This window comes from Neovison vison, chromosome 5 (assembly GCF_020171115.1).
Source record: "Neovison vison isolate M4711 chromosome 5, ASM_NN_V1, whole genome shotgun sequence".
NCBI classification, from domain to species: Eukaryota; Metazoa; Chordata; class Mammalia; order Carnivora; family Mustelidae; genus Neogale; species Neogale vison.
In genome coordinates, this window is record NC_058095.1 from 70171965 (window position 1) to 70193756 (window position 21792).

The window sequence follows — 21792 nt, forward strand, 5'->3', positions numbered from 1 at the left end:
TCACGCTTCCCACCTGGCCAGCAGGTGTCCCAATCAGACTTGAGGGCCAGCAAGAGAGAACCACTGTGGGAGCAGACAGAGCTCACCTCTGAACAACCCCCACATCCTCCCTGAAGGAAACACATTCCCAACTGGTCTGGTACTCAGTCAAAGTCAGTGCCTTGGTGGGCCCCCTCCCACAGCGCTTGTCACGGCTGGGGTCTGGGAGGAGGTGTCCCTGGAAGATGAGCTGTAAGAAGGACACAAAGGTGGTGCTGCCCTGGGCGCTGGGCAGCTGCCTCCACCAGCCAGGGGACACTTGGCTGGTTCCCTTTCTCCTCAGCTCTGACCGCGTACCCGAGGGCAAGGAACATGACACGAACACTCATTTGATCTTTCTTCCTCACCAGCTTTTTGTCGACAAAGACACCATTGTTAATGCTGTTGGGGCGTCACATGACATTCACCTCCTGAAGATCGACAATCGAGAAGACGAGCTGGTGACCAGGACCAACTCTTGGTGTACACACTTAGTGGACATGGTGAGTGGGCGGTACCCTGGTCTAGAAGGGTCTAAGAGGCTGCATCCGTTTCTCCAGCTATAAGCGGAGATAAAGTAGCCATCTTCCCCTGGGAGCATATACTCTGGGGAACACGAAACACAGTCAAATTAAGGATGGTAGAATTCCGTACTGAAGACAGACTCTAGAACCCACACGCCAACCCACCCTAACTCCTGCCTCAAAGCAGAGATGAGCAGAACACAGAGACTTTAAAGTAAACGAGGTATGCAACTGTGCAGTTTTCAAAGAACACTTCCTTTTCCCCAGACTGTACTTAGGGAAAGAGTATCAGCAAATTCTATGACTTAAGGACTGGGCTTGGCATCCCCCCCTAGATCCACAAGGATGAGATCATGAGGAACCGCAGGCGGGTGAAGGAGATCAATCAGTACATCGACCACATACAGAACGAGCTGGACAACCTGGAATGTGGTGATGTCATAGATTAGGCCACACCCACACTGTCCCTCGGAACCCAACCTCGGGCCCTCACGGCGCCCACACGCCACGCACATCCCTGACCATCTCGCAGGCGTTACTGGGAGTCTCTCAACTCACAGCCCCTCCCCCAGCACCATTTTTCCCCGCCCCCTGGGAAAACTTGCAAATGTAGAGAAAAATAAAGGACCACGTCATCTTTTCTCTATTCTATTTTTTTTTTTTTTTAAAGATTTACGTAGTGATTTCAGAGAGAGAGAGCATGAGCTGGGGGGAAGAGCATAGGGAAAGGCAGAGAAACAGAAACCCCCACCCCACCCACTGAGCACAGAGCCCAATGGCTCAGGTCATGGTCCTGGGGTCCTGGGATGGAGCCCCACATCGGGCTCTCTGCTCAGCAGGGAGCCTGCTTCCTCCTCTCTCTCTCTGCTGTCCTCTCTGCCTACTTGGGATCTCTGTCTGTCAAGTAAATAAGTAAAATCTTTAAAATAAATAAATAAATAAATAAATAAAAATAAAAACCACCAAAAAAAAAACAAAACCCCACCAGAACTCCTAATCACGTATGTGCAGAAGAAAAAGTCTAAGATAATCAGTTGGCCTTATAGCTGACTGGTCTACTGAGACTTCCAAGGAGGCTGCCAGTGGGCTAGAGCCTTGTGTCAGCTGTGTGCCCACCGTCTCTGCTGATTCGCCCAGGCAGGCCTCCAGGAGGAGGCGGAGGAGGCTGACGTGGACTGAGCCCTTCTCTCCTCCGCATGCTGAGGAGGGACACTATGAGCCCCAGCATAGCCATGGGACCTGGGCTGGCCCGCCAAGGCAGAGGCCATGGCTCCCTGTGTCTCTAAGGTTGGCCGCAGGGCACAGACAACCCTCTGGAGGTTAAGAGCACAGGCGGGGCCTCCCATGTCACCTCTGAAGCCTCAGCTCCATCTGTGAAGTGGAAGGTGACAGTACACCATCTGAACATTCAGGGCTTCAGGGAGAGCACATCCAAGTGTGGAGAAGCAAACGCCTGGCATGGGCCCCAGGAGACCACAACAGCCATCCAGGGTGGGGCAAGTGGTCATGTTGGGAGGACACTCGGGGCTTCCTGAGCAGGACACCTACAAGGCAGGCGGCCTTGCCCTGCCTGCCCAGGCTTTTAACCTACAAACAATGCATACTTTCTATTTTCTTTTTTTTTGAGATTTTATTTATTTATTTGACAGAGACACAGCAAGAGAAGGAACACAGGCAGGGGGAGTGGGAGAGGAAGAAGCAGGCTTCTCACTGAGCAGGGAGCCGGATGAGGAGCTCGATTCCAGGATGCTGGGATCATGACCTGAGCCGAAGGCAGACACTTAACCAACGGAGCCACCCAGGTGCTCCCCTGTACTTTCTATTTTCAAGAGTCAATGCTTTCTTCTAAAATAGTAGAAACAAACAGAAACAACCAGCGTAGGACAAAAAGGACTCACTTTTGAAAGACTGCTTGATTAAAAAACCAGGGGGGAAATGTCTTCAGGCTGAGGGCCGCACAGAGCTGTGTGAGGCTCCCGGCCAAGGGTAGCTGAGAGCAGGACCGGCTGTGGGAGGGAAGCCGTTTGACCTTGGTAAAGCCCAGACAGGGCAAGAGGAATGGAGGAGAGGAAAGGCGCAAATGAAAACGGGCCTCCGTGTATTTCCGGGACAGAGAGGTATTTAATAAAACCCGCTTAAAAAAATAAACAAACAAAAACCCGCTGGAGAGAAAGCCGCTTGTATGCTTGTCCGCTTGTCCGGCTCACTCGTTGTTGCCGGCAGGGGCAAGCGCGTGGGGCCTGGACTCAAGCCAACCTCCGCAGCCACTCTGGGTCCCAGGGGGGCACAGCAGAGCGACGCCAACGCCAGAGGCCCCGAGGGCCCGGGCTCACTGCTGCAAGAGCTTGTGCTTCACCGTGGTGCTCTCGGAGCAGAGGTGGACGAAGAGGGTGCCGGCGGCCGTGCGCGCCCGCAGCTCCTGCAGCTCGTAGTCATGCGCCCACTCGATGTTGCCCCACTTCTGGATCTGATCGGAGGACAAGACGGGCCGCTGGGTGGCTGCCAGGTGCTCAGGCACCTCCCGGCCACAGTCGCATCCCATCCCCAGAGCCGGGCTTGGGGCGGGGCGGGGCAGGGGGACTGGGGCCCGACCTTGCCAAAACACAAGCCCCACTCAGGGGAGGCAACAGGGGAGAACCTTCGGGTGAGCAGAGCAGGCACCCAGGCCGATGGGGTGCAGACAGCTTGGTGGGGGGCAACAGTCCAGGCCCAGGGCCTGTGAGCACCCAAACCACCTGGTGGGCCCGGCCCCAAACCACACGTGCATCTTCCTGGAGGGGATGCCACGTGCATGCCGTCCTCCTCCCATGAGGCTGGGGTGAGGCTGCCTGCAAAATGTCACCTTCTGCAAGCTGCCTCACCAGGCCGGGCTGCAGTGCCCACCCCCCCACGTGGGTGGGATAAATAAATCAACCAAGACCACATGACAGCTTCAGTTCAGACTCCCCGGGGGAAGCCGTGGTGTTCCAGAAAACGGGGCTCTGCAGCTGGAGCAGGCTTGCGGGGTCTCTCCCCAGGGCTCCAGCGACGGGAGGGATGAGCCCCAGACTCACGATGTGGCTGTCCAGATGTCAGCGGGACGCCAGCCAGACCCTGCTGGCCCCTCCCTGGCCAGAGGCCCAGCTGCCCCAGCCCGTCCGGGCACCCGGGATCTGCCACACTACACAAGCCACCATCTCCATGTGGGTGACTGATGTGTCATCAAAGGAGCATTTTATACTTGGAGGAACAGTTAAGTTCTCTGTTTTGTGGTGGATCGAACCTCAGTGAGAGAACGAGGGCCTGGCTCGGGGCAGAAACACTGAGCTCCGACAGGAGAGCGGGTTTCCTGGCTCCCACAGCCCTCACCACCCGCCCCCAACAAACCCACTCCTGCCCATTTCATTGTTTCGAGTTAGCCTCTTTTGCGGTAGAGAAACAGTTTTTTCCCCTGGCATTTTTCTGAGCAGATGACTAGACAGACTTGGGAAATAATGTCATTACAAAAGGATTTTCATCATGGTAGGAGCCGATTTGTAATAGCAATTAACCTTCTGAGGTTGGAGAAAAAAAAACAGTAAAAAGACTGCAGAGAATGCCATAATTCTCAGAGTTAAAAAATGCAAATGACAGTGTACCAAAACCGTATTAATTTCAAACCCACTAAATGAAAACTTGTGTAGAAACAGCGGCCCCTCAACGTGTGCTCTGCCAGCAACATGACCCACAGTGTGAGCCAGGGCACCGAAGCTTCTCGTAGCTTCTATGAGAGCGTGCACACGGCTCCTCGTCGTGCTGGCGGCGCCCACCGTGCAGGTGTGCAGACGATCCGGAGCTACCCCTGAACCTCTACCGCAGAGTGCGGTGACTGCCTTGGTCTGGAGTCACCTAGACCTGGCTCTAAACCCTGGCTCCAGCATTTGCCAGGGCTGTGACCCCATGCCTCAGTTTCCCCCTGCGTAAAATGGGGATAACAACAGCCTCCACCTGGCCTGGCTGTTAAGAAGCAGTGAGGCAATGAGGCACGTCAGAACACGGTGGCGCTTACTACCATTCTGTTCCATCACTGCTTCTTGATGATACTTTAACGAGCCCTGAGTTTTGGTTTCTGAAGTGTGTTGAAGTCAAGGGAAGCCAAATCTACACAAAAACATTTTAGACGGGCTAGCTAGCCCACCCCCCTCACCCCCCCACCTCTGCCCTCAGTCTGAACCACGCTGGGGAGAGGCGGGGATTCAGGCCACAGTGGCTCCTCACCTGGTACTCCTCCTCCAGGCGGGACAGCAGCACGGCCTGCTCCACGGTCAGGCGCAGGTCCATCAGGGCCAAGGTCAGCACCAGGGACTTGAGCTGGGTCACCACAAATTCAATCCCTGCAGGGACACAACAGATCAGGATCCAGGGCACCACCACCCCAAGCCAGGGTAGTTGCCAGACCTACTCTTCGAGAGCCCCTGCAGCCCTAGAGAGGTACAGAGGTGCCAGTGGGGGACGATGGTCACAGGGGACGTGCGCTTTCTGGCCGGCTCTGTATCCATTCCCCATTCTTCTCGAAGAGCATTCCGATTTCCAATGGGGGTGTGATCCCTCTTCTGCTCCTGCCCGGGGTGGGGGCACCTGATCTGACCTGGGCCTGTTGGAGGACTCCAGCCCCTGGTCCAGGGACTGGTGGGGAGATGGGCATGTGACTTGAGCTAGGCCAGTAAGACTTGAAGAAGAAGGGAGAGCCAGCTATCTCCTAGAGGGGTGGGAGCCTGCTGTCCTCCTGGGACTGAATAGACGGGTTAGACAGCATCAGAACCAGCCCCTCAAGTGCTCCTGGGATGCCCGTGCCCATCATGCTGCCTCCCAGGCCCACAGGAAACAGCATGCCTACCTTGTAGGGCCCACATGTTGTAAGATGCCAGGTGGCTGATGAGCACTTCCCGAGTCCTGGCCGGGATGCTGGGCCCCATTATGTTGGTGGAAGAGTTGATCTCCACATCGTATCTGAAAGGAAGAGGGTTCGGAATGTACCAGTGGTGCCATGTGGCCTAGCTTTGACCCAGAAGCAAAGTACCCAACTGCTGAGCACGCATGTGCCCCATGATGGCTAGTCTTAGGGGTTCTGGGAGCAGCTGCCACTGAGGTCAGTGGCCTCCTGACCTAATAATTTCCCGTCGCCCCAGAGCAGAGCCAAAGTCCATGCAGCTGCCTGAAATTCTAACTCATTTGCCTAGAATCTCCATCAAAACCACAAAGTATCTGTTCTTTAAACCCTTTAAGAAAATTTTTCGTATTTGAGAACATAGAAGATTTCTTTAAAAAATCATTTTTCTGGGGCCCCTGGGTGGTTCAGTCAGTTAAGCATCTGACTTGATTTCGACCCAAGTATGATGTCAGGGTTGTGAGATCAAGCCCTGCTTAAGCTTCTCTCTCCTGTTGGGAGAGGATGCAGAGAAAGGGAGACCCTCCTATACTGCTGGTGGGAATGCAAGCTGGTGCAGCCACTCTGGAAAACCATATGGAGGTTCCTCAAAAAGTTGAAAATAGAGCTACCCTATGACCCAGCAATCACACTACTCGGTATTTACCCCAAAGATACAAATGTAGTGATCCAAGGGGGCATGTGCACCCGAATGTTTATAGCAGCAATGAGCACAATAGCCAAACTATGGGAAGAGCTCAGATGTCCATCGACAGATGAATGGATAAAGAAGATGTGATATATAGGGAGCCTGGGTGGCTTAGTGGGTTGAGGTCATGATCTCAGGGTCCTGGGATCGAGTCCCGCATCGGGCTCTCTGCTCAGCAGGGAGCCTGCTTCCTCCTCTCTCTCTGTCTGCCTCTCTGCCTACTTGTGGTCTCTCTCTGTCAAATAAATAAATAAAATCTTAAAAAAAAAAAAAGATGTGATTTATATACACAATGGAATACTATGCAGCCATCAAAAATGAAATATTGCCATTTGCAATGACCTGGATAGAACTAGAGGGTTATGTCAAGTGAAATAAGTCAATCAGAGAAAGACAATTACCATAGGATCTGACTCATATGTGGAATTTAAGAAACAGAGGATCATAGGCGAAGGGAGGAAAAAATAAGACCAAATCAGAGAGGGAGACAAACCATAAGATACTCTCAATCATAGGAAACAAACTGAGGGTTGCTGGAGGGGAAGGGGTGAGGAGATGTGGTAACTGGGTGATGGACATTAAGGAGGCCATGTAATGAGCACTGGGTGTTATATAAGACTGATAAATTACCGAACTCTACCTCTGAAACTAATAATACACTCTATGTTAATTAATCAAATTTAAATTTTAAAAAAGATACTCTGCCCCTCCCCCTCTTAAAAATTATTTTCCTGGGCGCCTGGGTGGCTCAGTGGGTTAAGCCGCTGCCTTCGGCTCAGGTCATGATCTCAGGGTCCTGGGATCAAGTCCCGCATTGGGCTCTCTGCTCAGCAGGGAGCCTGCTTCCCTCCTCTCTTTCTGCCTGCCTCGCTGCCTCTCGCTGTGATCTCTCTCTGTCAAATAAATAAATAAAATCTTAAAAAAAATTATTTTCCTTACAACAGTATTTTTTAAAAGATTTTATTTTTTTTTAAGATTTTATTTATTTGAGAGAGAGGGAGACTGAGAGAGCGAGAGAGGGTAAGCAGGGAGAGCAGCAGGCAGAGGGAGAGGGAGAAGCTGACACCCCCTGGCCTTCTAGAAGGGAGCCTGACAGGGGGCTAGATCCCAGGACCTCAGGACTATGACCTGAGCCAAAGGCAGATGCTCAACCAACTGTGCCACCCAGGCACCCCATAAAGATTTTATTTTTATCTCTACACCCAACATGGGGCTCGAACCCACAACCCCACGATCAAAAGTCACACACTCCACTGACTGAGCCAGCCAGGCACCCCGCATTTTCCTTACAATAATCTTTGTGTGTGTCCTCTACTATCCAATCATTTTTTTCAATTATTTATTAAGCCTCTACTACATACAGGGCTTTGCTTTTGGTCTGGGACATGAGCTGGCTTCAAGAATGACACATTTTCAAGGACAATAATAACTATATAAAGGACGGGAAAAACGCAATAGACTAAAGGCAATTTCTGTAATTTTCTTTCCTGTGTAACTCATTTTTCCCGTTGGTTTAGAAATATTCTTGCTGAAATTTCTAATAGTACAAATGGAACACGGCAAATGGCCGAGCTGTTCTGTAAACTCTTAAGGATGAGAATCTCGAGTGCCACAGAAAGTGGACAATTTTGTCCCAGAGCAGAGATCTCCAGGCACCTACACTATTGTTATATTTCATTAGACTCTGAAATGACACGGTATCTTCAGAGCTCTTACACATACTGTTGTCGTTACATTTTATTTGCTCCTTTAGTGCACCAGATGTGCCTTTTACTATAAAACCCAAGGGTACCTGGCACATTGTGGGCACCCGGGAAACGTGGACAAATGAGACAGGCAGAGAGCACTTTTTTGAGAAATGTTATGCCAAACACTACTCCGTGTAAGCTTACAAAATACTGAGGTCAAGGCAGCACCAAGGTAGCAGCCCTCCCAAAGTCCCCTGGAATGAAATGAAATTGAATTTATTTCGCCACCACATCAAGAGTCTGTGCAATTTTGTACAGAAGAATCTTTCTGCTAAGGAAAAATATGGGGTATCATCAACTACTAGGAGACTGATGTCTGTAGGATCAGTGTTACCAGACTTGGCCTCATGTATGTACACGTCATACATGCTGTTCTGGGACTCAGTTTAATAGTGCAGCAATTGTGACAATGACAGAGATGATCACTGCCCAGATCTGGGCCTTTACCTAGCAGGATGCTAGGCATCACTTAGTTTACTCCTCACAGCATGCTAAGGGGTGGGGATGAGGAGGTCCACTCACACATGAGGAAGCTCAAGTCACCAGCCCCAGATCACACAGCCAATCGCGGCAGGCCTGGGGCTCCAGCCCTACACAGTGCGCACTGGGTGCACGGTAACTGATGCTCATTTGAGGAGCATTTTTTTCCAAGGGGGCCGTCCCTATCCCTCAGCATCCGGGAGCTGTTGAATCCCATGGGTGCTCTGAACTCAGAAAGTCATCTAGCTAAGGGCTTCAGCGGCCCAGCAAGACCCCCGACCCCACCAGCCTGCCCAACCACGCGGGGCTGCACATCTTACCTTTTCTCGGCCCATTCTATGATTGGGTCCCACTCATTCTTCTGTAGTTCAACTAATGTCGCTGGTTCTTCCACCCTGTAGCTAATTCATTGCAAAAATCACCTTCATTAATAAAATAGTATAATTCCTTCATTCAGTGACAGAAAATGGAAAAATGGAAAAACCTAAAAGGCAAGAGCAAAAAAAAAAACTACCTCAACCCCCCTGCCCTTTACAAGTCCTTTTCTAAAGCAGCAGTTCTCAGAGGGTAGCCTCGGAGCCAGCGGCAGAGCATCCCCTGGGAACTTGCTAGAAAGACCAGGTCCCGGGTCGCACCCCACCCGTACGGAAAGCGGAACCTCTGGGGGTGGAGACCAGCCACCTGTGCTTCACCACGTCGTCCAGGGGATTCTACCGCAGGCCTGAGTGTGAGAGCCACTGTTCTAAATGTCCCGCTATGTCCAGGCCAAGGCTTGTGGCCCTAGGTCAATGCCATTCTAAATACTAATACTGCACCCCCAGATGCACACCCACCTGATCCAGGGTGCTGTGCCAGCTCAGTCACTGAACCCCACCTCCCCTAACCCTTCCGAGGGACTGTGTGCCTTGGCCACAAACTGCCTGTGCGCACCGTGTGAGCCCATGCGGCTCCCGATGAAGCTGCCGGAGCGGAGCCTCACACCACCTCGTGCCAGGCTATGCCACTTGTTTTGACCAAGAGACTCAGAAGTGGGAGTCAGCTGCGGGGAGCTGCATGTAAGGCCTCAGGGGATGGCAAGACAAGTAGGCATTGTGGAAAGCCGCAGTGTGGTGGTGCAACAGGAAGGAGAGAGATCATGAGTATGCAGGAAAATGGGCAGCTGGAGGAGGGGGGCGTGAGGCAGCTCAGGATTCTAGAACATCTGGGCCACAAACTCAGGCTGCTCGACCACTTCTTGAACTTCCCCTCACCACCACTGACCAGTTAGCTAAAGAACCTAGACACGAGGGGAGAATTCAGAAGTGGAAGAAGCCAGCTCCTGATCACCCACTGACCATCCCCGTGTCCAAGCGGACAAGTGAGGACAAGGATGCCTCCGTGAGGATGGGCGGAAGTCCAGGACTGGAGGTCCCTGCTGGGGGCTGGCAAATGATCCCCTTGGTCCTGGAATCTGCAAGAGCTGCATATGCTACCAGCGAACCCTGGCCCAGACCCAGGGACAGCTGCCAGGGTGCAGGAGAGGAGCGCCTGGTGCTCTGACCAGGTGACAGCCTGAGGAGGAGCCGCGGGGCAGCTAAGTGGTGATGTCAGGCAGACCGCCTCCCTACCCTGGGAGATAAAGGAAAAGGGTCTGCCTCTCCTTCTTCTGATAACCGTCTGGGCAAATGAGGCAAGTGGCGCAGGGGACCAGCTCAATCCCAGGGGAATGCCCGTCTAAATGTCAATTACCAGAGAGTGTCGGTGTCCAGAAACTTCACAGCTGCACGGATCAGCTGGTCCTTGTTCCGCTGGGTAGGGTTGTCTAAAGATGTGTTGCACAGTGTGGTCTGAAGCAAGAGGCCAGAAGCCCTGTCACCACCACTGAGGCCCAGGCAAAGGCACCGCGCTCCAGATGGATACTGCCTCCGACCCACGGCAACACGGAGAACCCAGACAGCGCCACAACGGGAGTGACGGAGCCCAACGGAAGCCCTCGACCCCCAGTATCTCCACAACCTGAGCTGTAGCCCATCTACGGAGCGCCTGTGACAGCTCGGCTCCCTTCCAAACACGATGACAGCCCGTGGACCCAGGGGAGTCTCACAGTCACCCAGGAGTAACGAGCCTCCCCCAGGTCTCGTGCTCTCCACTCCCAGGCTCTGCTGTATTTCACTGAACCCTTGAGACACCCTTTGGAGGAGGTACTGTTGTTGTACTGAAGTCGAAGGAAGTCAGCGGAACAAATGAGCTAAACCAGAAGCAGGGTGACTTTCCCAGCAAGGCGCTTCGGTACTAAGACAATTAGTTTATGGCCATGTCATCCGCATTTCCTCAGACACCTGACAGAGCAGGCCAGCCCCACGGCTGGCTCTGAAGATGCCGAGGACGCCTGCCTGGGTCTGAATGTCAAGGCTGAGCATGGGAATGACCAGGACGACAGCACTGCTCCCAGGGTTGACTGAGTGCTCACTCTATGCCAGGAACCAAGCCAAAGGCTTCCCAGTGTCACACCATCCGTCCTGACCAATGTGCTCACTTTTCACAGATGGGGATCGCGGGGCTGAGAAGGCGCAGTAGCTCACCCAAGGTGGCGGTCTAGAAGCCGCAGAGCCCCAACCCGAAGAGTTTAGCCAGCTCCTGCTCCAGCCTGCCCACACCCACCCATGTGTGTATGGACGGCTCGCTCCAAGAGGAGCTGTCTCATCTCAGCCCCTGGCCCTAGGCGTTCCTGTGCTCAACCGATACTGAGTGCCACTGAGCCTCAAGCGAGGGGCTGGCTATATGCTAGTGAGACAGACGTGGCCCTGCCCTTCTGGGCTCACAAGGCAGCAGAAGAGACAGGCTGAGTGTGCAAACGTCAAATGGACAATTATCAACTGCGTATGTGCTGACAAAAGAAATGAACAGGTGGCGTGACAGCAAATAAGAGAGCTGGGCAGCCAGGGAAGGTGACACCTGTCCTGAGACCAGAGGAGGAACCAGCCACCCAGGACAGTGTTCTGAGCAGGGGAACCTCAGGGGGTCGGGCAGGGAACGGTCAGCATGTCCAAGGAGGGGAGTATGACAGGGGTTCATCCCTGAGGCCCTTATCCAAATTTGGAAAGGAGTCTTGATTTTTGCCAGGTACCCTAGGAAGCCAGCCGTGGGCATCGGAGTAGAGGTTCAGGAACTTGTTACCAGGTGCATGGTGTAGAACTTGATGGTGTCCTGCTGGGAGTCCCATTCAGTGGCCACCGCGATGGCCAGGGCCTCGCTGGGGACAGTAAAGAGCTTGGCTTGGGGAGTTTTCAGCTTCCTGTGGTCCAGGTTTATCTCAAAGCCACCTTGAAAGATCAAATGAAAACCTCTCAGGGATTGTTAAGTGGAATCGAGTGACCACTGCTATATTTAGCTACTTGAATCGGTGCGGACAAAGATACCGTGAGTCCCTTCACGGAGGGCTTACAGAAACCTACCCAACAAAAGCACGCAGGGTAATCTCACTGCTGAAACCAGCTAGATGAAAAATGTCGCTACCCATTCACACACACACACACACACACACACAAAGAAAAAAGAAAAAGAGGCAGTCAAAATTTCACTCACCTTCACCCTGTGTGATGCTGACATTCTGATAAAACCTCTTCCTTTCTGTAAAAGAGATTTTCCAAAAAGGCAATTTAAAATAACATCGAGACAGCTCAGGAAGTGACAAGACCAGCTTGTGTCATTACTGCTAATGCTGATTGATTGGCTTGATTTTCATATCACTATTCAAGGTCTGCCCTACTCTACACAGCATAATCAACGGCTCCTGATTAAAGCTGGGGGGAGGAGGGCATTTACTCTCCAGGGATGAGGGAGGGACAGGACGCACTAGTCGGGTCCCTCCTGGCCCCTGAGCCCAGGGACAGTCTGATCGCAAAGCATCTCGAAGCCGCAGACTATCTGACATGACAGATTTTTCTAGCACCTTCCGCTTTAATTTCTAGGCAGGCTCTCCCCGCCACACACTACCCCCACCAGCACAGCCCCCATGCCAGAACAATGTGCCCCAGTCCAAAGATGGTGTCTGAGTCCGATAAAGCCAGAGACCTATTCTGAGGAAGAGTATGATGCCTCTGAGACAGGCACGAGAGGAAAGCCAGTGTGGACATGTGTGTGCACGTGGGTGGCACACAGGAAGTGGGGAGAGATCCCAGGAGCATCTCTCATCCTCTCTACCCAATTAATTAACCTAATTAACCAGCATGCCTGTGTATTCAATAGAAGCTCCAAACATTTCCTTTAAGAAAGGGGGAAATACACAGCCTGTGAGATCTGAAAATACCTTGAATATAACCTTCTACGAAAATGTAAACAAATCTCTCCTCTTCTACTTGGAGGGCTTAAAACTAAGCGTGCCTCCTAAGGAAATTACGCAGACTCCTCTTACTAATAAAGAACAACTAGGTCACATTTTGGAAGCTAAAAACTATAACCTGGCTGTGACATTTGCAGTCAACACAAAACCTTGCCTCACTCACTTGTTCGTTCTGTCACAAAATCACTGGGTACCAAGAGCCATTGGGTCCTTGATTAAAGTCACTTGCTGGAAATACTGATGTAGCATGGGGAGGGGGAGGAGATTCACTCGTTTTTAATGCTTTGGGGGAAAAAAACAAACCCAAAAACCCAAAGAACAAAAACCATGCTGAAGTGAAAACATGGTGTTTTTTCCGTTTTCCCCAGCACATCAGTTTTTTCATCAGTCTCGTGCTTGATCATTGATACTTCCCCCAAAGAGGGCCCCATATTGCATTTCCACAGCTGTGCTTTACTCAACAAAGGCCCCGACTGTTTTCCAGCAAAAAAAATTGCATGTCTACCACATGCCAGGTATTATTCTAAGTATATGGAATCTGTCAATAAAAACGTTAAAAATCACTATCTTTATGTAAATGCTCAGAAGGAAAAAAAAAAGTGATAGGATCTGGCCCCCAAGATGATACTGTATTATTATAACATGACTTGCCACCTTTATATGAAATCGTCATAGTGATTCTCTCCCGAGTTTGACACCGAAACGGAAAGTTCACAACATCATGGTGTTTCCGAATGCACCAAGTTCATGCCCCAAGCTCACGTGCCACCGGGTCACATTCAGATAGTGGATGAGACACAAATCTGGAGGCCTCTTTGCGTAGGCTTGGAAGCCTGGACTGAGGCACCCAGACCACATCCAGTATGTTCTCCAGTGCCCTAGCTAGGCAATGTGTCCAGAGCCAGACCAGGCAGGAAGCCGGAAGAGCTGTGGAAGCTGACTCATCACCGCTGGGGGAAGGATCTGGCCCCATTGGCAGGAAGTGCCAGTGGAGAGCATTCTAACATATGGCTGGACACAGCCCTGGGAGATGGGCCCAAGAGACTCGGATTCCGGGCAGAAACTAATAGCACGGGCAGAACCTAAAACAGCTGGGATACTGAGGTGTCCCACGAGGGAAGTCTTTTTTTTCCCTCTGCTTTGCATGTCAGCCCTTGGTTCCTCTGTCCTGGCCAGGTCCCCCTATATGCCTGATTAAGAGGGAAAAAACAGAAGGGAGTGCGAAGGAAAGAAGGGCCAGGATGGGTCAATCAAAATTGCTCCAAACAGGAGTATACCCTGTGAAAAGAGAGGATAGCCCCAGGCAAAAGGGCCACAAAGGCTGTAGGGCCTCTGAAGAGGGCAGGCACCCCATGGGGCCTGTTTCAGACAGGTGCTCTGCTGAATGCAGTGGATACGTGGAGGTGCAAACTCTGGCCTTGGAACAAACTTCAGTGAGTACTGATCCTGTTCCAGAAGTGGGGTAAGTCCTGGGGATTGGAACCAAAGCTCGTCCCTGCCCTCAAGGCACTTCCGGTCTACTGGGAAGCAAACGCTAAACCAGGCAAACAATAAAGTCACTGACGGCCAAAGTCCTGAGGATCACTGCAAACACACAGCAGGCAGGAAAGCCTGATCTCACCATGGGCTAAAGGAAGACCTCCAAGCGCTCAGATTTCATCTGAGACCAGATGGAGAGGCAGGAGTTAGCCAGTCTGCCTGGATGGATTTGTTTCTTGGGAGGGATGCGTGTGTGGAAGGCATTTCTAGCAGAAGAAACAGCTTTCACAAAGGTCCTTAGCCTCACGAGAGCACGAGAGTTTGGAGAACTAAAAGCACCGTCGGGAGGACAAGACTGTAGTTACCTGGCAGAAGATGGGTAGAGATGCCCAGGGAGGGGGGTGGGGGCCAAATCTGGGGGAGGGGCTGGGTAGGTCACAGTATGGGACTCACGTTAGGGACGCAGAGAGGCAAACAAGGCCAGGATCTGGAAGCAGTCAAGTAAGGGACTCGCAGTCAAATTAGGGACTCACAGAGGCAAACAAGGCCAGGATCTGGAAAATTCATTTGGTGGAATCCATGGCTCCCAACAACGTTCTTCACCTGGGCCCTCAAAGGCCTTGGGTCATGTAAGATAAATCATGAGACCAGGAACCTTGAAACACCCATGTTCTCAGTGAACACGGGATGAGCTGACAGCAACAGGAACCTCATCTTTTAAAAGATGAAATCAACAGACTAGCCTTGTGGGCTCACACAGAACTCAGGTCTATTCTCAGTATGAATCAGTCCATTTATAGAACATCTGTTTCAGTGGCAAAAACACACTCGGTGCCTTTTAGGTGTGGACTACGAAGATACGAAGAAACACGTACATGAAAAAGTGCTGAATGTTAAAAGCTGGCCCCAAGAAAACAGGCTATTTAAGCAGAGAAGCAGAAAACAACTCAAAAAACCTGGTCCTCCTCTTGTCCCAGGCTTCACAGACCAGCAAGTGATCTTTGTGCCAGCCTCAATTTTTGCCTGGCCTTTGCTTTGGAAAGACTGAAAGCCTTAGAACTACGACTCCCACAGTGCACCAAGAACAGAGGAAGTGCCCTCTCCAAACAGTCTCAACACCTTTATCTTTTTAAACAGTGCCATCTGGTGGGCCTTAAGTCTTAAAGCTACATTTGACTTAGGGCATCCCTCCCATCCATAATCCTAGGGCGGCTCCAACTGTTTTCAAGGATCAAAATTCTTCAGAACAACTATTTAAGAACTCTCACAATCCAACGGTAAGAAGACACCCAATTAAAAACTGTTTAAGGAATCTGAACAGAGATTTTTTCAAAGAAAATATATAAAATAAGCACATGAAAAGATGCGCTGGACGTCATAATCATCAGGGAAACCAAAACAAAACCAGAAGAAACTTCACACCCACTGTGATGGCTGTAATAAAATAATATGAAAAAACCCAGATAACTAGTGCTGGCAAGGATGTGGACAAATTGGGACCTTCATACACTGCTGGTAGAAATGCAAACTGGAAGAGCATGCCAGCTAAACCCTGGGAAAGTGTGGCAGTTCCTCAGAAAGTCAGTTACCAAGTGACCAGCAATTATGGATCTATGAGAAATGAAAACATATGCAACCCAAAACACCACAAAAAAAAAAAAAAACCATATGCCCACATAAAAACTTGTACACAAATGTTTATGGCAGCATTCAGAATAGCCAAAAGAGGGGCGCCTGGGTGCTCAGTGGGTTAAAGCCTCTGCCTTCGGCTTGGGCCATGATCCCAGGGTCCTGGAATCAAGCCCCGCATCAGGCCCTCTGCTCAGCAGGGAGCCTGGTTCCCCGTGCCCCCGCCTGCCTCTCTGCCTACTTGTGATCTCTGTCTGTCAAATAAACAAACAAAATCTTAAAAAAAAAAAAAGAATAGCCAAAAAAGGGAATCAATCCAAATGTTCATCAGTGGATGAATGGATAAATAAGATGTCATATGGCGATACGATGGCATATCACTCAGCTATGAAAAACAATGGAGTACTGATACACACTACGATTGGATAAACCTCATCAAAATCATTGTAAGAAAGCCAGCCAGAAAGGACCAATTCCATTTATGAAACGTCCAAACTAGGGAAATCTATAGAGAAAGAATGTAAAATAGTGGTTGTCCAGGGCCTGCAGGGAGGAACGATGATAGCTAAAGGGTACAGGGGTGCTTTTGGGGTGATAAAAGTGTTCTAGAATTGTGGTGACAGTTGTACAACTCTGTGAATATACTAAAAACCACTGAATTATATGTTTTAAATGAGTAAGCTATAAGTGAACTGAATCTCAATGAAGCTGTTAAAAAACTATTTGGGGCAAATGCATCTGCCACAGCAATTAATATAAATGAGCTAAATGGCTAAACACGGTTTTTTTCCCAAGTTGCTCTACCCATCCTGAGGAGGGATTGGCCAACTTTTTCCATGAAGAGCCAGAGTAAATATTTTAGGCTTGGCAGGCCATAACATAACATAACATAACATTACTGGGCAACTACTATACTTAGTAGTTAAAGTAGCCTGAGATGACATGAAAATGAATGGGCATGGCTGTGTTCCAATAAAACTTTATTTGAAAAACCCCTCCAAACATCTGGGGGGTTTGCCACCCTACAGAATCCCCCTCAACCCAACACAATCACTCTATGAAGACAGGCCAAGTAATGCCTCTGAGGCAGTAGAGACTCTAAGAAGCCAAATGACTTGTCCAGGTGACAATGTGAAAACAGAGACAAGACTTCCAGCCTTGGCTTCACTGGATGTTACACTCAGCCAGACATACAGCCTCTCCAAACACCTTCTCCTCTAAACCAGCTGATGGATCTCTGACAACTGGTACAGAGCTGGACCACCACATACCCTCCAACAGGCCTCCTTGCTGCAAAATCTCCTCTAACACCCCAGCAACCCTTTCCCAAACCCCTCCTCTTCTGACAACTTTCACTGGCATGGCCATTTCTAAGAAGCCAAGTTCAAGCTGCCTGCCAGAGTCTTCATGGAGAAGGCCCCCACTTGGGTTTAATATTCCACCATTCCCAAGACTCACAGAATCTCAGTGGTAGTGTCTTTGCAGTGCATTCACAGGCCTGGTTTCATGTACCTCTCTCCCACTGGGCTTCATTCTTATTTCCTCTTCTCTTTCATGTTTAACTACCTTCCACGTGCCAGCTACTTCCAAGAGCCTAAAGTAGTAAAGTCTGCAGTAGAAAGGAAACAGAGATGGTAGATCACATGCCATAGTAACAGGAAATGGCACCACTGATCCAAATGAATGTTCTGCCTATGCCAATTTCAGTGAACTTTGCACATGTCCCCTTTGGCCGTGTTGTACCTTCTCAGGATGTTGTAAAGGAAACTCATTTTCCTTTATGCATTCACACAGATACTCTCTGATCCAAACATCTGGGGGATTTGCCACCCAACAGCTGGTGTCCTACAATTCAGTGAAGTTCTGACACTATCTGCCTGGAGATAGCATCAGATGCCACAAGTTAAGGGCTCAGTCCCACAAAACTGCATTTCCTGCTCCCTTCAGATGCCAACCACAAGCCCAGGTGGTCTCCTATGCTTCCGACTGCTGGCTATAAATCAGAAGCTCCCAGGACCCCTCCTCAGGTTTGATGAATTTGCCAGAACAGCTCAGAGAACTCAGATAAATATTTAACTTACTAGATTACCAGCTCATTATAAAAGGATATAACTCAGGATCAACTGCATGAAGAGATGTGCAGGGCAAGATATAGGGGAAAGGGTGTGGAGCTTCCGTGCCTTTCTCTGAGAGAAGTAGCAAGCTTTGAGAAAAGGATGCTACTCTTCCAGCATCTCCAACTGTCCGCCACCCCTGAAGCTCTCTGAACCCCGAAGTTCAGGGATTTTTATGGAGGTTTTATTATATAGGCATGATTGATTAAATCACAGGCCACTAGCAATCAAGTCAATCTCTCCAGCCCTTCTCCCCTCCTCAGAGGTCAGGGGGTAGGCCTAAAAGTACCAAACCTCTCATCTTGTGGTTGGTTCCCCTGGCAACCAGGCCCAATCCTTAGGTGCTTTCCAAAAGCCACCTCATTTACATAACCTCAGGTGTGGTTAAAAGAGGCTTATGAATAAGATACTGCTTTCAACTTTATATCTCTGGAGCAATTTTAGGACAAAAGACCAAATATTATAATAAAAACCTCTTCCATCGCTCTTATTGCTTAGTAAATTACAAGGGTTTTAAGAGATGTGTGCCAGGAGACGCCTGGGTGGCTCAGTCAGTTAAGCTGCTGCCTTTGACTCAGGTCACGATCCCAGGGTCCTGTGATCAAGTCCCACATCTGGCTCCTTGCTCAGCAGGGTGCCTGCTTCTCTCAGCCTCGGCCTGCCAGTCTGCCTGCTTGTGCGCGCGCTCTCTCTGACAAATAAATAAATAAATAAAATCTTTAAAAAGGGGCGCCTGGGAGGCTCAGTCAGTTAAACGGCTGCCTTCCTGCTCCGTCATGATCCCGGGGTCCTGGGATCGAGCCCCGCATTAGGCTCTCTGCTCGGTGGGGAGCCTGCTTCCCCCTCCCTCACTCTGCCTCTCTGCTACTTGTGATATTTGTCTCTGTCAAATAAATAAATAAAATCTTTAAAAAAAAAAAAAAAGAGAGAGAGATGTGTGCCAGGAGCTGAAGGGAGACCAAAAGAGACAGTTGACCCTTGAACAATGTTGGTTGGAACTGGACATGTCCACTTAAACCTGGATTTTTTACAGTACAGTAAATGTTATTTTCTCTTCCTCCTGATCTCTTCCTTATGATTTATTCTAATTTTCTAAATAAGATCTTCTTGTATCTAGCTTACTTTAAGAATATAAATAAATAGTAATTATATATATTATACGTATAATGCATATAATAATATATTATATAATAATACATATATTATTATAAATAATAAAACATCTAACATACAAAATGTGTGTTACTCGAATGCTATCCGTAATGCTTCTGGTCAACAGCAGGTTATTAGTAATTAAGTTCTGGGGGAGTCAAAAGTTGTATGTGATTTTTCAATGGGGGGGGTTGTAGAGGTATTCCTAACCCTTATGTTGTTTGAAGAGTCAACTGTATATTTCTTCTTCTTTTTTTTTTTTTAAGATTTTATTTGTTTATTTGACAGACAGAGATCACAAGTCAGCAGAGAGGCAGGCAGAGAGAGAGAGAGGAGGAAGCAGGCTCCCAGCTAAGCAGAGAGCCTGATGCGGGGCTCGATCCCAGGACCCTGAGATCATGACCTGAGCTGAAGGCAGAGGCTTTAACCCACTGAGCCACTCAGGCGCTGTATATTTCTTCTTATAACTCACAGTGTCACAAGTGCCCTTCCTTCTCCCTCTTTACTGGCTCTTCATGGCCCACTTTCATGCCCTTCGACTTGGATCGCCACAGGGAAAATGTCAGCTCCTTGCTGCATCCAGCTCTCTCCCCCATGTATATAAGATTATGAAACTTAACAGGACCCTCATAGGCAACCTGGTCCTTCAACCCACAGAGGAAAATGAGGCTCAAAGGAAGCAGTCCAGTGCCCAAGATCACGCTGTACCTCCAGGCAGCATTAGACCCCAGGTCTGTACTTCTGTCACAATGTCAAACTGTCTGTAGAGTTCTAGATTTCCTGAAGTAAATAATGTCACAGCAAGGTCTCTCACACCCTGCTGTCACCTCTGAACTTGTTCTGTCCACCTCACACTCTTCCTCCTCTTCTCCACTGAACTCTAACTTATCTATCAAGACTCAGCTGAGGGCAGGCTGGGTGGCTCAGTCACTGAGCGTCTGCCTTCGGCTCAGGTCACGATCCCAGAGTCCTGAGATCAGGTCCTACATCGGGCTCCCTGCTCAGTGGGGAGCCTGCTTCTCCCTCTTGCACACGCCCTGCTTGTATTCCCTCTCTTGCTATGTCTCTGTCAAATAAATAAATAAGGGGCGCCTGGGTGGCTCAGTGGGTTGAGCCGCTGCCTTCAGCTTGGGTCGTGGTCCCAGGGTCCTGGGATCGAGCCCCGCGTCGGGCTCTCTGCTCAGTAGGGAGCCTGCTTCCTCCTCTCTCTCTCTTTGCCTGCCTCTCTGCCTGCTTGTGATCTCTCTCTGCCAAGTAAATAAATAAAATCTTTTAAAAAATAAATAAATAAATAAATAAATAAAATGTATTTTTAAAAAGACTCAGCTGAAACATCCTTTCATCCAATATCCTTTCCAGACCCTCAAAATCCCCAAGATGAGAGTAGGTGCTTCTTTATGTTGTCACAGTTTCTTTGTATTTCCCTTATCACAGAGTATCATACACTGTTGTTTAATCAGACTATTATAACCGGCAGTGAACGATAATGACAGTGATCTTTAGGTAGGACCTCACCTACCTTGAAGACCACCATGCCTCCAGCTGTCAGCACAGAAAAACTAACTAAAGAGTGTTACTATCTGCACTCATTTAAGGGAACCATTACCACTCTTACACTAAAACCTCTTCCCAGAATCAGTGAGTGTTACTACCTTCTTCTAGGCCTTATCAGTCAGGAGTGAAAGGAGGCAGCAGGGTCAACTCCTTAGAAGAAATGGCAGGGACTGTGGTAGGGCAGTGGGACCCAGGGCCACGGAACCTGCAGAGAAATTGTCCAGGATGGAAGACTGAATACCCACTGAATGCCCCGGTTCCAGGATGCCCAGCCATGGGTACACAGAAAAAGATCAGACTGACCGTCGCCCTCCAAAAACTTCTGAGTCTGTTCTGTGACCTTGGTGTGGTCCTGATCTAAGAACCTGAACTTCTCTGTCTGAGAACAAGAATGCTATTTGCTTTCCTTATTGGAAAAAACCCCATAAGCTTTGAGAAAAACTGCACGTCCCTAATGGCAACTACTGTCTCACGCAGCGACGCGATGTGTGCCCTCGCCCGGCCGCCTATTTTCCCCGATCCATAGCAGGACCCCATTGAACTGAGTAACCTCAGGAGCCTGAGCCCTGCCTCGATGACCCCGCCCTACACAGCCGAATCCCTCAGCCCACCTTAGTCAGTCTCAGGCCCAGGCCCAAAGAGAATGTGCCCTGGCCTCCCTCACCTGTTGGGGGCGCGTAGGCCCGAGCAGGGGTCAGTGGGTTTGGCTCCCGCCCCGCGGACGCGGTGAGGGCAGCCCGGGGCCGGTTCAGGAGGCGGCGCCCGGCGTGCCGCAGCCGGAGGCAGCTCCTCCACATCGCGCCCGAGAGCCTGGGGGTCAACCGGCGGGAAACCTGAGAGCAGGAAACTGAGCGAAGGGATTCCCAAAGCCGCACGCTCCGATTGTACGGAAACCTCTCACAACCTCCCCAGAGCCCTCAGCCTCCCCTGGACGCCGCCATCTTCCGCTTGACACCAGCGGCGCGCCGTCGCTCCTGCGCGCCTCCTGGCACACCCCCAGTCAATCAGCATCACAAACGCACCTCGCCCCGCCCCCTCCACGCCGCGCCTCGGGAAGAAGACTACAAGTCCCAGAGGACCCCTCGCGCACCCCGCCACGTGTTTTCTCCGCCCGCCAATGGGTGGAAGCGCCGCGTGAGCCTGTTCCCTCCCCCCCGGCGCGCCTGAGCCAATCGAAAG

The 21792-nt window shown here is 50.3% G+C and overlaps 2 protein-coding genes across 3 annotated transcripts in view; one reads left to right on the forward strand and one right to left on the reverse strand.

The window, feature by feature from the left end:
- Positions 1-1156, forward strand: part of DRC3 (dynein regulatory complex subunit 3) — a 31496-nt gene extending 30340 nt beyond the window's left edge. Inside the window, exons 12-13 of the mRNA XM_044249310.1 lie at positions 390-521; positions 878-1156. Coding sequence (XP_044105245.1) covers positions 390-521; positions 878-991 — 246 coding nt within the window. The 3' untranslated portion in view covers positions 992-1156. The remainder of the gene's footprint in view (positions 1-389; positions 522-877) is intronic.
- Positions 1157-2643: 1487 nt separating this feature from the next.
- ATPAF2 (ATP synthase mitochondrial F1 complex assembly factor 2) lies at positions 2644-21575 on the reverse strand. 2 transcript variants are annotated; one of them, XM_044249312.1, is made up of 8 exons: positions 21278-21575; positions 11929-11973; positions 11521-11666; positions 10093-10190; positions 8685-8765; positions 5398-5510; positions 4779-4894; positions 2644-3009 (listed from the first exon to the last, which is right to left on the reverse strand). In XM_044249312.1, the coding sequence occupies exons 1-8, from the start codon at positions 21408-21410 to the stop codon at positions 2872-2874; spliced, it is 870 nt and encodes a 289-aa protein (XP_044105247.1). In that variant the 5' UTR covers positions 21411-21575; the 3' UTR covers positions 2644-2871. The 2 variants fall into 2 exon arrangements, with proteins under 2 accessions (XP_044105247.1, XP_044105248.1); XM_044249313.1 differs by lacking the exon at positions 21278-21575 and adding an exon at positions 13340-13375.
- Positions 21576-21792: the final 217 nt, after the last annotated feature.

Bases quoted from the DNA above. Each gene is read 5' to 3' on its own strand.
- ATPAF2 (XM_044249312.1), bottom strand. From the start codon at position 21,410: ATGTGGAGGAGCTGCCTCCGGCTGCGGCACGCCGGGCGCCGCCTCCTG. The intron at 10,191-11,520 runs GTAACAAGTTCC...CTCTTGCTTCAG, and splicing joins AGTTCTACACCATGCACCTG to ACCACACTGTGCAACACATC. The intron at 8,766-10,092 runs GTAATTGACATT...GCAATGAATTAG, and splicing joins CTGGACACCGACACTCTCTG to CTACAGGGTGGAAGAACCAG.